The sequence below is a fragment of the Haemaphysalis longicornis genome, unplaced genomic scaffold, assembly GCF_048455015.1.
Source record: "Haemaphysalis longicornis isolate Haplotype H1 unplaced genomic scaffold, Haemaphysalis longicornis Haplotype H1 scaffold_5, whole genome shotgun sequence".
Classification (NCBI taxonomy): domain Eukaryota; kingdom Metazoa; phylum Arthropoda; class Arachnida; order Ixodida; family Ixodidae; genus Haemaphysalis; species Haemaphysalis longicornis.
Genome location: NW_027526385.1, coordinates 184,091,940 through 184,104,772, shown reverse-complemented (window position 1 = coordinate 184,104,772; position 12,833 = coordinate 184,091,940). Strand labels below are relative to the sequence as shown.

The following is a 12,833-nucleotide window of genomic DNA, read 5'->3' as shown; positions in this document are numbered from 1 at the left end:
GTTTGAAAACTTTGGAGTGTTTTGTGCACAACATGTTGATGATGCATGTTTGGCCGCTTATAACACACGTTGCAGGAGCTGTGAAAATACACGCTATCAGCGGTACTGCACTATAAACAAAACATGCGCGAATCCAACCATCACTTTCTTTAGAGCTGTGCTGAGAGCAAGGGCAGTTGTGGTTATCACGCAAGTGCAAACGAAACACATGAACAAAAGGGTGCCTTTTTTTTTCTGTGTCTAAGTTAGAGCAGAGATGGGAGCACGGGCTGGATCAAATGGCTCTACCTCGTTCCTTTGCAATCCTAAAACAATGCCCCAGCTGCGCCGGTCGATCAGCAGACCCGCCAGGAAACTGCACTACAAACTGTGCGGTGCTTCGGGCAACCGCATTATAAGTGGCAAGCATATACACTGAGTTGTATGAGAGGCCTACGGGTGGCCAGAAAAACCGGTGTTACATCTGGTCCCGCACTATCAGCGGTTACGTTATAAATGGCCTACCCTGTACACTTGTCCCATGGCGAGCAGTGCCAGTGTGCTTTGGGGCAAAGCTTGGGAACGTTACCCTGGCCGCCTGTAGTTTTCGTGTGCTGTGACGCCGTCTTCCTTTCCTCGCCATCCATTACGCTAAAGTGTGGCCTCTGGCTCCCTGCTGTCTGAACGGAGGCAACTTCTGTATGCAAGCACCCCACCACGCAGCCACGCTACCTCGGTGGCAAAGGCCATCCTGTCAGGAGCCTGCCTGTAACACTTCCCGTACAGTTTGGTTACAACGAGGCCCCACTGTACTTTGGAAATACTCAAAGCGCTGAAGTAGTGCTACTCTGTTCAGCTTTACTGTCGGCAACCTCCAAACATTTGCACACGCTTCTTCAGGGCACTTCCAAGGCAAACAGGGCTCACCACATCCCAAAAGGGCTGCAACTGTCAAATGTGCGTAAATTTTTCCACAAACAGCCGAGCATTAGGAGCAGACCAACTTTTGTGCAGGAAAAAAAAAAAAAAAAAAAAAAAGCCAAGCCAAGCCAAGCAGCTGCTTCCATTCATCGGGACAATCAGGCTCCACAGTGCAGGCAGCAATACCCAGGTTTTCGGCAGGAATGCCAAAGCGCCTCCCGGTGCCCTCACAAGGAAAGGGCGCAGGACGACACATGAACCGCTTGCAGCAGCATTCAAACGAAGAGAAGAAGAACAAGGAGGCTCGTGCCATCAGCGGAGGCCCACCTTGTGTCCCCTCTTGCGCAGCTCGAGGAGCATGCAGTCGAGCAGGCGCAGCTTCCCGCAGGCCCGCACCAGGTGCTCCCCGTTGGTGCCGTCGTCCTCCTCGCACAGGCCGCGGAAGATGTACGGGTGGTTGCACACCTTGCGCAGGTCCATCAGGGGGTTGCGGCTCCGGCGGAGCTGCTCCAGCGGGTCCCGCTCCTCCCTCGGCAGGGAGGACGACGAGCTGCCGCTGCACGGCCAAGGAAGGCGCCATCACGAGCATGCAGGATGCTTTCCCCCGCGGTACTGCACTTCTAGATGGGCACTACAGTCAAACCTCCATGTAACGAAGTCGATATAATTTGTAATTTACTTCGTGGCACTGAAACTTCGCTAGACTAATTCACGGTTAAAATGAAGTGTCAACTGCATAAAGCACTTCCTGCAAACGAAAACCTGCCGTGCATACACGGCTGGCGCACTGTTTCTCTCGGAGCTTAACCCTTTCGCTGTCCCTGACGTAGCGGTACGTTTTTCAAAAGCATTTCCCTTCGGTAGTGTCATTGATGTACTGGTACGTTCTCCATTGTGCATTCGAAAATTCGCACCATAAGGCAAAGCTGGCGCACCTGGACTGTTTGTACCATCTGTCAAATCTTACTATAGTAGCTCGTATTTTCACTCACTAGCTCTCTTACAACGGTATATTGAAGACTACAGAGCAGCCGCACCCACCACTGAGGAAAGAATGGCACCCACCCTTCATTGCTGGGGTTGCTCGCACGAATGTACTTTGTCAGAATGAGCAGCCATGCAGCATGTGTGCGATTAAGGGTGCAAGGGTTGTTCTGCCATCTGCAATGGGTTTCTAGGTTTGTTTTTTTAAAATCATTATTCTGTTCCCGCATCTGCTTTGGGGCGCAGGTTAGCCCAGCCTCTCTAATAGGCCCAAACATGACTCGATCCCAGCTTTCGCGCACTTGCCGCACCCTCACTTGCCACGCTGTCAGCAGCAAACACGGTTGTTGTTATATCAATGTTTTATCCCCCTTTTTATCTCTATCTGCCATCATGTTTTCATAATGAGTCATTTCTGAGCGTCCTGCAGGCTGCTGAAATGTGTGCTCCCTGCCTGCGCGCGGTTACTTTCGGATGGCTGACCATGCAACGAGAGCTTCGACTGCAGACAGGAGCGATGGTTCTTCCAATTCCAATCCAAATACGAGCCGAGCTCGGAATTGCATTCTGAGAGTTTCTCATCCGAGGAAGGGGTGTGAGTTCCATAGCATCAGATTCTAATATTGAAACGGTGGGGTCGTCGTCCAGGAAGCATGCACAGCAAACTGAAAATATCTGGAAGAAAGGCAATTTCTCACCCACGCTCTTTCCTTTCAACACGTTATGTTTTGGACACTATCATAGCCAAATAAATTACTCCGCTCCTTCCCTGATATCATGGAAACCAAACCGACACTGGGGGTGCGTCACGGCCAGAAACACCCGACAGTGAAAGGGTTAATTGTATACGTGTGCACCAGCGCGAACTGCATGGGGCGTTTTCAGCATGCAAAAACGCGCCTTGCAAGCCACAGGCGCACTAACAGAGCTGCGGAGACCACCCGCACGATACGGGTAGCTCCAGTGACTGCTTCTAACCACTTGCTGAAACGCACATACATGCCAGGTTTGCCGGGATGGCATTAGGGAGTTCTGACGGAGGGGGGTTGTAGCAACAACAGAATGGGTAACCTTACAGACTTTTTTTTATTTACTTACAACATAGCAGGAAATGAAATGTTTCTTTGTCCAAACTACCAACAAGCTACACCACTTAATTAAGTGTTCGACGTGGCTGCCGCCGCCCCTTTCTGAAAGTCCTGGAAACAGTACTGCAAGCGCAATACAAAACAGCAGGAACTGAACTGTTTTGTTCTTTCGTCTAAACTAACAACAAGCTACACCACTGGAGACTTGCTAAATCTTCAGAACTGCCGTCCAGAACGGCCGTGCTCGTGCGTAAATGAAAGCGGCGGTGGCGCTGCGCTTCTATCAACAGTAAACTAACAATGGGACGAACAGGTTCACCGTCTGCGCATGGCCGACTACGCTTTTTAAGCACTTCACTGATAACAATGCCGATTGGCGTCGGGTTCAGGTATACCTGCGGCGCATTGTGGCCAGACTGGGAAAAAGATTTGGCCAAAGATGCGTGCGTTTTCGGGAGATTTTTGTTTCGGTCGTACAATCGTACAAGACCATGAAAATACCGGAGTCTCCCGAAAAATTCGGGAAACCTGGCAGGTATGAACACAACGAGAGGGGCAAACGAAGTTGTCCATGCAGAAAAAAAGCTTATAATGTGACTGAAATTTGCACTGAAAAACGTCATACGTGTCGCTTAGGAAAGTGCCCATCAAATATCCACCTGGTGCTAAGCCTAATCCTCTCTGGCAGGGCCAGCCGGCATCCCCGAGTGCTTCGAAGCTCCCGCTATAGGGTGCACGCCACCCCATTGGCGAAAGTCGTCAGGCTCCTTCCACTGCCACGCGCGGTGCAAGTCAATTTCTGGCCAAAATTTCGTGCCTATACTCGAGGACAACTTTCTTTGGCAATGCAGTCAAGGCTAAAAAAGCCCAACCATGCAATTTCGCTGTGCACCTGGGAGTAGTTGAACAAAAATAATTGGCTGGGTGTAGGTAACCTATAAGCAATTCAAAAACATATGATTCTTATCTTTTAGCTTTGTGGTGATAATACCACTAAATTACTAGCCGGAATTTATGAAACAGAGAGCATTGTGTTTTAGATTTCCAGATTTTTTTGGTTGCAACTGTCACCACCAGCGTCGCAATGGTTCTCTTAACCGCGAGGTTGCACTGGGTGCGCACAAAATGTGCTTGCCTTGTTACCACCAGCGTCGCAATGGTTCTCTTAACCGCGAGGTTGCACTGGGTGCGCACAAAATGTGCTTGCCTTGTGTTTGTGCTCTCCCTCGCCACACGTAAGACATGCACGGGTAGTATATGAAATACACGCACGCGCACCAAGTCATTCCGGGCAGCGGGTGCCTGCAGTGATGTGGCACCGTGACGCGGCTTGCACAGCGCATAAGAGAAGAAAAGGAAAAAGGGAGTGCAAGAGGCAGGGCCACAGTCAAGGAGCTGGCTTCCACAAAGCATAAAAATTGCCCAAAATACTGTATCTGCTCAGCTGTAATGGGCACCCTTCTACCGAGAAACTAGTTAATATTGAAATGTGGGAATTAGGACGGCACGGCTGACCACAACTGGTTTGGCAGTGCACGTTTAGTAATGGTGTCAAAGGCATCCCTAGCTTGAACACACCCACATGCTCTCCAAGCCTTGGCTAAACAGAGCTCCCATTATAGGGTGCGGAGGCCTGCAGGCTTAAAGGGCATTGAAGCGTTTAAAACTGGGTAAAATTCCATTTTTTACAATTACTACATTGGTGAGTGTATGCCTGTAAAGTTGTTTTTTCGGCCTTTTTAGCTTGGGGACAGTGGTATTTATCGATTAAGTTGACCCTACGCCCCGCCGGAAGAGTGATAAACCGAGAGGCAGCGACCGGAATTACTAGCGTCACATTCGGAAGACGGCCACCAACGTGTGCCACCACTTTGCTGCGTCCCAGTTTTGCTGGGCGAAGTTCCGAATTAAGCTGCGTGTAATCTGCACTTTATTAATCTTTACTGTCTAGAGTTGCCTCCGCGTCGATTTTTAACCCTACTGCTACTGTGTTTTCAGATTCCCTAAAGCGAATGAATCCTAGATACCCGAAATATCCCATCCAAGCGTCCGTGACTACTACATTGCTTTAACAAGTAGTCAGGGCCGGCCGTGTCGTCGGGTGCTCTGTGCTTCACACGCAAAGTGGCGGGCTCAAACAAATACGGAGGTGCCCCAGGTTCCCGATCTATTATTACAGGAGGATTAGCAACTTTGTGGGACTGCAACACTCTGGGTTTCCCAAATTTTCCCGATCAACATTGCTGGCTATGACAGAAGCTCAGCTAAGTGTCGACAGATTTTGCGCGTTGCATGAAGCATTTCCTGCGCGCAGAAGTGCTCTGCACGCACGCCGGTTGTGCATGCCTTTACAGCCCACGAAGCGGCTCGAACCACACATGCCGCGGCAGCAACCACTCTTCGCTGCTGTCCAGAATCAAGGCAGTCATGAAAAGCAAGGTGAACATGCAAGGGAGTAGATGATATTGTGGTAAAAAGTTATGTTAGTGATCCTCATCCGATTTAATTTTGAAAGATGTGATCGAATTTGTACCGCGATGCGAAGCACCGACCAGCCGCAGAGGCCCGTCGACGGCAGCAAATGCACCTGCCTGCAAATGCACATGCAAAGGCCAATGGATGGCGCTACCTGTGCGCAGGAATGAACACATCACCGATCACTAAAATGACTATCAACGTGAAACTAAATTTCCATTTGCGAGAAAAGAGATGATAGTGTGGTGAAAACCTGTGTTAAAGACAGTCATTCAAAACTGTAGAAACAGCAGCGACCAAATATCTGCCTCAGTGCTAAGCCTAAAGTCCCCAACATCTGAGCTGTTGGGAAAGATGCTCTTCTATAACTCGTCGTGCGCAAGAGCGTTGCGCTTGGGTTCCCCTACCTTTTGGGGGCCAGCAACTTTCGGTTCCCCAATTCTAAAACTGCTTATGTACAGCAATGTCACGTTCCACTGATTGGCCACGCAGCGACCCAGCACCAGCACCTCCGTGCGACGCGGCAACCGGCGGCGGCCGCATCGCTAGCTGCTGCTTGCACACATTGCAGGCCGCTGCACAGAGCTTGTTACTGTCTGGCCGAATGTAAAAACAAAGTTACACATGCAAGGAAGGGGATGATGGTGTGTTGAAAAATTGTGTTATGAATTGTGACTATACTTGGGAACAAGTCAAGAACGGCAATAACTCATGTACGGTATCACTCCGCCTAAGCGACGGACCCGGATGTCGACGGTCGCGCGCGTTTTGAAAGGAGATTGCTATGAATGCGTGATATCGTCTGCCTTTTCTCACGTAGTTTGTCTGCCGTCGCTGCAGTACTTTATAAGCATATTAAGTCCAAAGAATCACGGAAACGGCTCGTGCCATGTTCAAAATATTCCCAGTAACACACCACTTGCGCCGCGCAGAGTAACACTTGGCTGCGGTGATAAGGCACAGCGGAAACTTCCGCTGCCGTTCTTAACTTGTACCCGAGTATAGCACTGGCAGTGAAAGCGGCGAACCAATTTCTGCACAACTTCTCTGCACCCTAGTCAGCCATGAGCCGTTGGGGGAGAGCCCCTTTCTAAAGCTTGTCGTGAGCGAACTTGTTGCGTTTATACTTCTCTCAGGCTCTCCTATTCTGAAGAAAGATTGTGTGAGCCTTCCATTCACCCAAAAACTTTCTGGCCTGTATCTGAACGGGAACAGAATGAACTCATCAGGTTGAGCGGTCACCGCAGCGCTGGCACTTCCGAATATAACATCGACTGCCGCCGGCCAATTGCAAAAGGCAGACAAGGCTCTGACCGCGCCCCCGGGCAGGGGTTGTTTGTTTTAAAGAAAAGAGATGGTTTGGGCGCATTTACACATGAAATGAACATGTTTTTCGAACTCAGCGTCAAGAAAACCATACAGCAATGTCTTGCACAGCTCTTCGCCAGCCTTTTAAAGCATGGGTTCAAATCTCAACCACTTCAGTTCCGTTCTCTCCGCACTGGTGCCCCTTCTGTTTTTCTTAGTCCCACATGCACTCCCTGTGCTAGCCTTCCCTTTCAGGATTACCCATTCTTGGCCAAAAGAGAGGCCTCACTACAAGTGGCTACACACGCATAAGTAACCTCCTCTGTAGGGTGCGGTTCCCTCAATGCCAATGCGACTACAGCAGACGTGCCGGCACCCGCGAAGGGCCGCAAGTGGCACCCATCGAGCCACGCACCTGATGCCGCTGTCGCGCGAGTCCTCGTCCTCGCTGTCGTCAACGTAGATGTCGTCCTCGTTCGGCTCGACGTAGCGGATGGGCTTCCGCGGGCGCCGCTGCCGGCCCACGGACACGCTCCCCTCGTCTATGCTGCTGTCCTCCTGTTCGGGGCCGCAGCGAGAGAGGCAGCAGCACTGTTAGTGCCAAGGACGACCGACCCAGCTGCAAACACAATGGCTCCAGGCCGGCGGATGTGTTTCGTGTGTGCACGTGCCCAGTGATGAAACTTGCAGGTGCGAAACGTACTGCCAGGGGGCAGAAGGGCTTAATAATCACCTGATGCAGCGACAACTCACACCAACACTGGCTATGGTACGGAAGTCAGGTGCAGCCCTCACTTTCACTGAGCCACAACGTATATACAACGTATGCCAACTCCCAACAATTTTCATGTCCCCACACAATGCCGTTCCTCGCCACTAGTTTATCCCGCCGTCAATCATAACAGTCCTGTCCAGAGGATGCAACTCCTTTACAACTCACTTGAGGCGCCTGATCTGAGTATCTTTGACCGTTACAGCACGTTTGTCCGAGTTGTTAAAAATGTGTCTAAAGCCTGTGTTCTTCTGTGTTGTAGAATCATGTGCGAGTCAGCCATGCCATATTTGTTCCCACTGATGTTATTTTCATTTCTTATACTCTTCTTTCTCTATTGTACACGTCTTCTGAGTGTGTTTTTTTGTGTTGAAAAAATCGTGTGTGAGTCAGTCATGTTATGTTCGTTCTATTGGTGTTATTTTCATTTCTTATGCTTTTCTTTCTCTACTGTACACATCTTCCTTTCTTCTCCTTTCCTTTGTTTCTTCTGTGCATTACGATGAAGGCATCAAGCCGTTTGTGGTCACTTATCCAAATAAATAAATGAAATAAATAAATAAAAATAAATGAATAAATAAATAAATAAATAAACAAACATATACTCTCGCCTGCACGATGACACGGTGCCACTGCCCGATTTGTTTTACAGTAGGCTTGAGAGAAAGAGGGATGGGATAAGGGAAAACTGCGAGTCAGCGACGTCCCTTACGAAATTTCGCCCCACACGGCCATTGTTAGTGTGGCCCGGCTGAGGCCATACCACAGCCTCCTCTCCCCGTTATTTCACCATGCGCCGTGACACCGCATTCCTGGTGGAGGAGGAGAGGGCTGTGTCGCAGGACGCTTTGGAGAAGTGAAGGAGATGGGGACAGCTACAGCCATGCTCTGCTTGGACGGAATTTACAAGAGGACGACGAAAGCTTTCAGCTACCGGTCTCTATGCTCTCCCGCTGGCATTATCCAGCACTGTAAGCGGTGTGAATCCATTGTACTGGCTTGCTCCTTCCCCCTAACAACATCTATCGTACATCTCTATATCTGGGAGAGGCCTTCGTCCCGCAGTAGACCCAAATGGGCTGCTTCTGATGAGGATATCTGATAGGGATGCGCAAACAGACACTTTTAGCACCGGACCCGGATCTAGCACGCAGCGAGTGCACGCCTGATTGGATGCAGTGCAGAAGAGCAGAGACAGGAGGAGCCCCGCTTGCCTTGGGCTCGGCCACCACTTGGAACGCCCGGTCCATGCACACCTTGTACAGCTTCTCCTGCAGCGGGCTCATCTCGGCGAACACCAGCAGCTCCGTCTTCTTGGGCAGCTCCAGCACCACGTCCTCCTGGGCAGGGGGAGGAGGAGAGCCAGCAGCAGGCGTCGTCAGAAGGGAGGCCAGGAACAGATTTTGAAAGCACCACACTACTTTCAAAGGCCATCTCCAGACTAGTGCTGCACACATTTTGTGTCCAGTACAGCCCATGCCCACTTCTCTTTGTCCCCACCCAACTGCAGTTTCAGCAAGAATCTTGCTCTCTGATTGAGCCCACTGTTGCAGCCTAAAATAGGTGACTATTTTTGCGACCAATCTTCTACGTAGTCTTAAATTAATTCCGTTTTGCTCCCACGTGACACAGTTTCTCTCCCAAAAGAACACTGTGGGACTGCCTTGCAAGGTTTTTCATCCAACAACGGCTTGTCCTAGGGTCCACTTGGTACAGCATGCGCTGCATACCTAGACGAGTGACAGGGACAGTGTAAAGGACAGACCATCGACTGGTGCACAAACTTGCCACTGGTTTATCGAAAGTGTTGATCGTCACATATATGACTGCTGTTAAGGGGCGGTGTACAGTACAATCATTGTGGAATTGATTAAACAAGATACCGACCTGCTTATACGCAACGATCAACACTTTCAATAAACCAGTTGCAAATTCATGCACCATTGTAAGGCCCGTCCTCTCCACCGTCCGAGTACGCAACACACGCTGAACTCCAATTCAAGGTGCCTTGTAACCAGTGCAGAAGAATAAGAAAAGGAAGACAAGGTTTGAAGAAGGGAAAAAAGAGAGCCCACCTTGGTGCGCCGCAGCAGGAAAGGCCTGAGGATCTCCTGCATGGTGGCCACAATGTGGTCGGCCTCCTCACGAGCGACAAAGCGCGCCGCCTCGTCGTTGGCACCCGACAGGGACCCCATGTCGAACCACGACTCGAACCTGCACCACGGGGCATGCGGTAGCTGGGTCACGGATCTGCCTGCCCCCTCCCCTTCATGCACGTCACACACACGCCGTCACAACCCTGTGACGCCCCCCACCCAACACCGCTTCGCACAATCTGAGTCAGAGACAGGGTCGAGTGTGATCTCGTCGCGTTAACTGGACGAGTCAGCACTAAGTCACTATTGTGGCACAGTGAAATGCCACCTCGCACGCCTCACTACAAACATGACAATAGTTGGGTCAAGGAGGGGCAGCGGACTTTCATAGTTGGCCTCAAAATTGATGGCCAATTATTTTTGCCTTCCTCCCGAACCACACAAGAGGAAACACCTGCAAGGCTTGCAGCATACCCCAAGAGAACTATAGAGTGGCCATGTGGAATCAGACACAAAAAAGAGAGAAGAGCCAACTTCACAGATGCATGGGCGGGACTAGAAGTAAAGGGTATATAGAGGGCTGCATAGAGGAATAGGATAAGAAACTTCGAGAGCAAAGCAGGCTCTTGGACAGGGAAAGATGGGAGTGGTCGGAGAAGCCCATGGGAGAGGCCCTCCCTACTGCAGGGGACACAAATATGCCGGCTGACGACGACGATGACGACTAAGGCAGCAAGAGAACAGCAACAAGGCGTGGCCTCAGCTGACGCTGCTTGCTTCAAGCTGACCCCGTAGAGGTGCACCACACGGTGTGAAACTGAGGGCCCGTTCGATTCAGCCTGCACCTCCTGAACCGGCTCACAACAGTTCTGTGCCGGTGCTGCCATCCCACGTGAACACTGGAACCAGATGTGCACGTTCTTCTGCACGTCCTCGCCAAGGAGCGCAGGCAATGCCGCAAACTGCATCGCCGGTGAATCGAGCGGCGCGGTTTGGGTGCTGTGACCTGCACTACTGAAACGAATGGCCAAGTGCTGCACCACCTCGGCTGGTGCATGTGTGCAGATGCACTGAACAAACCCTTGGTGAAGCGCCTATCCTGAGGTGCCTCACTCCCATTTCACGCAACACACATTCACAGCCCAATTTTGCTGAAGGCAGGGGGGTTTTAGGGGATATAGGGTTACAGGGAGAACCGGGAATGATAGTAGCTCTGAGTGAGTACAGTAAAGGCTCGCCAATTTCGACTCAAACGAGAGCGTGAATTAGTTCACATTAAGTGGAGTTTGAATTGTCGGGTGGCTTCTAAAATGAGTGGCCATTGCACTGCGCTGCCGTGGCAGAACCCAAACAAGCCAGATCAGGACTTGTTAACATGAATTCAGCCAAGTGAATTCACCAGTCAAGTGCACTGTATGCCTCATGCCTTAATGCCTGTGCTTCTCTCTTGTTAAAGCGAAACCTTTCTTAGTGGTACTAATGGCGTTACTCGAAAATTGTGAAAAGGGAACAGTTCTAGATAAGACAATACATGCATCAATTGTGAAGGAGTGCAATGGCATACCTCCATCTCATGAACCATTTGTTCTTCGCTAGCAATTTGGGCCTATGATGGTTTGACGATCGATTGGACGCACTTTCGGCAAAGCTCTTGACACTATTCTGATGCACTTTTGATGCGAGAAAGCTCCCGTGCTTCTGTCAACTTTCCTTCGAAAGGGCTGGTAAAATTGTTTTACACCTCAAGGAAATTTGTTCTGGTTTGGTGCGGCCCTCCACTCACTATGGGCCGACTTCCGTCTCCCAGAGGTGGTGGAAGCCATGGGCAACTGGTTCCAATTACTTGTTCTGAATACTGACGCGCATGAATGGTTGGGAGATTTTCCCCCTGGGAATACGCAGTGTTGGGCGGGAAACCCAGGTGTCAGTTTGAAACAACTGTAAGCTTCGATTAACCGAGCTTTCACGCTGCACAAACGCCCTCGTCTACGCACGCGTGCAGGTCGTCGAAGATCTCGGGCACGAGGAAGTGCAGCAGGGCCCAGAGCTCGGTGAGGCTGTTCTGCAGGGGGGTGCCCGTGAGCAGGAGGCGGTTGGCGGCCCGGTACTGGGTGAGCTCGCGCACCAGGCGGCAGCGGAAGTTCTTCAGCCGGTGGGCCTCGTCCACCACCAGCAGCAGCCACTCCACGGGCGCCAGCCGCGCCCGGTCCCGCATGGCCACCTCGTACGAGGTCACCACCACCGAGGCCGCCGCCAGCCGCCGGGGGCTCTGGCAGGGCAGGGGGAGGGGGGGGAGGACGTTGTGGGTACAACAGTTGCAAAACTCCGCTCCAGAATCCGGCTGAGGGGCGAGTGCAAGGGCCCGGCACCAAGCTACGGGCAGAAGCTGAACTTTGCCAACACATTTATGTTTTAACTAGGGGTGTGCGAATATCAATTTTTTAATTTCGAAGCGAATTCGAATAATAAAAACAAAGTTCGAATCAAATCGAATATTTTTCGAATACGAATACTTATTGTTTTTTGTAAAATTAAAGTTTTCACCATCTAGAGACGCAAAAACTGCAAATTTATTTCATAACAAATCATACAAAGTAAATTTAGAAATTACACAATACCATTGCACTCAACAGATTAAGGTCTGCACTCACTTAAATGTTAACATGGAGAAAGGTTAACTGCTCGACATGTTCGGGGAGCAGTGACAACCTCCTGCTCGTCACGACTCCACCAGATACCGAAAGCAGCCTCTCACTTGAGACGCTAGTGGCTGGCATGCCCGAGCCCGTGCACATTGCCGCGCGCTGATACAGTAAAATCTCGATGATACTAATCTTGCGGGACCGCGAAAAATATTCGTATCATCCGAAATTCGTATGAACCAACACAGACCAAAAAATTGAGGGCTGAAAAAAGTTTTCGTTTATTTCTTCTCTTACTTTCGCATGAAGAAATTCGTGATTTTTTCTGCTTTTTTTAACCCCCATGTCGCAAAGCAATCCTTTCTGGAGCACGTAAAGCTTCGCGCTCGTCTCCTCACTCGCCCAAGCTCAAGCTCGCTACACCCAAGCTCGCTACACGCCGCAACAGTCAAGCGTGAACCGCATGGTGCGTTTTTGCACGCGATTCGCTCGCCTCGGCTCTGCGAGCGCTGTATTTTCATGCCCGCATCGACGATTTTGCGCCCGCGGTAGCGCCTACCTCGGTCAG

The 12,833-nt window shown here is 50.7% G+C and overlaps 1 protein-coding gene across 3 annotated transcripts in view; it reads right to left on the bottom strand.

Moving 5' to 3' along the window:
- The window catches only part of LOC144138880 (lymphoid-specific helicase-like), a 42,598-nt gene that overhangs the window by 15,370 nt on the left and 14,395 nt on the right, over nt 1-12,833 (bottom strand). Inside the window, exons 7-12 of one of the 3 annotated variants that reach the window (XM_077671379.1) lie at nt 11,618-11,892; nt 9,603-9,741; nt 8,742-8,867; nt 7,171-7,313; nt 4,245-4,274; nt 1,228-1,456 (exon numbers count right to left, since the gene is read on the bottom strand). In XM_077671379.1, coding sequence (XP_077527505.1) covers nt 1,228-1,456; nt 4,245-4,274; nt 7,171-7,313; nt 8,742-8,867; nt 9,603-9,741; nt 11,618-11,892 — 942 coding nt within the window. The remainder of the gene's footprint in view (nt 1-1,227; nt 1,457-4,244; nt 4,275-7,170; nt 7,314-8,741; nt 8,868-9,602; nt 9,742-11,617; nt 11,893-12,833) is intronic. The other 2 variants (XM_077671380.1, XM_077671381.1) reach the window with 2 other exon arrangements.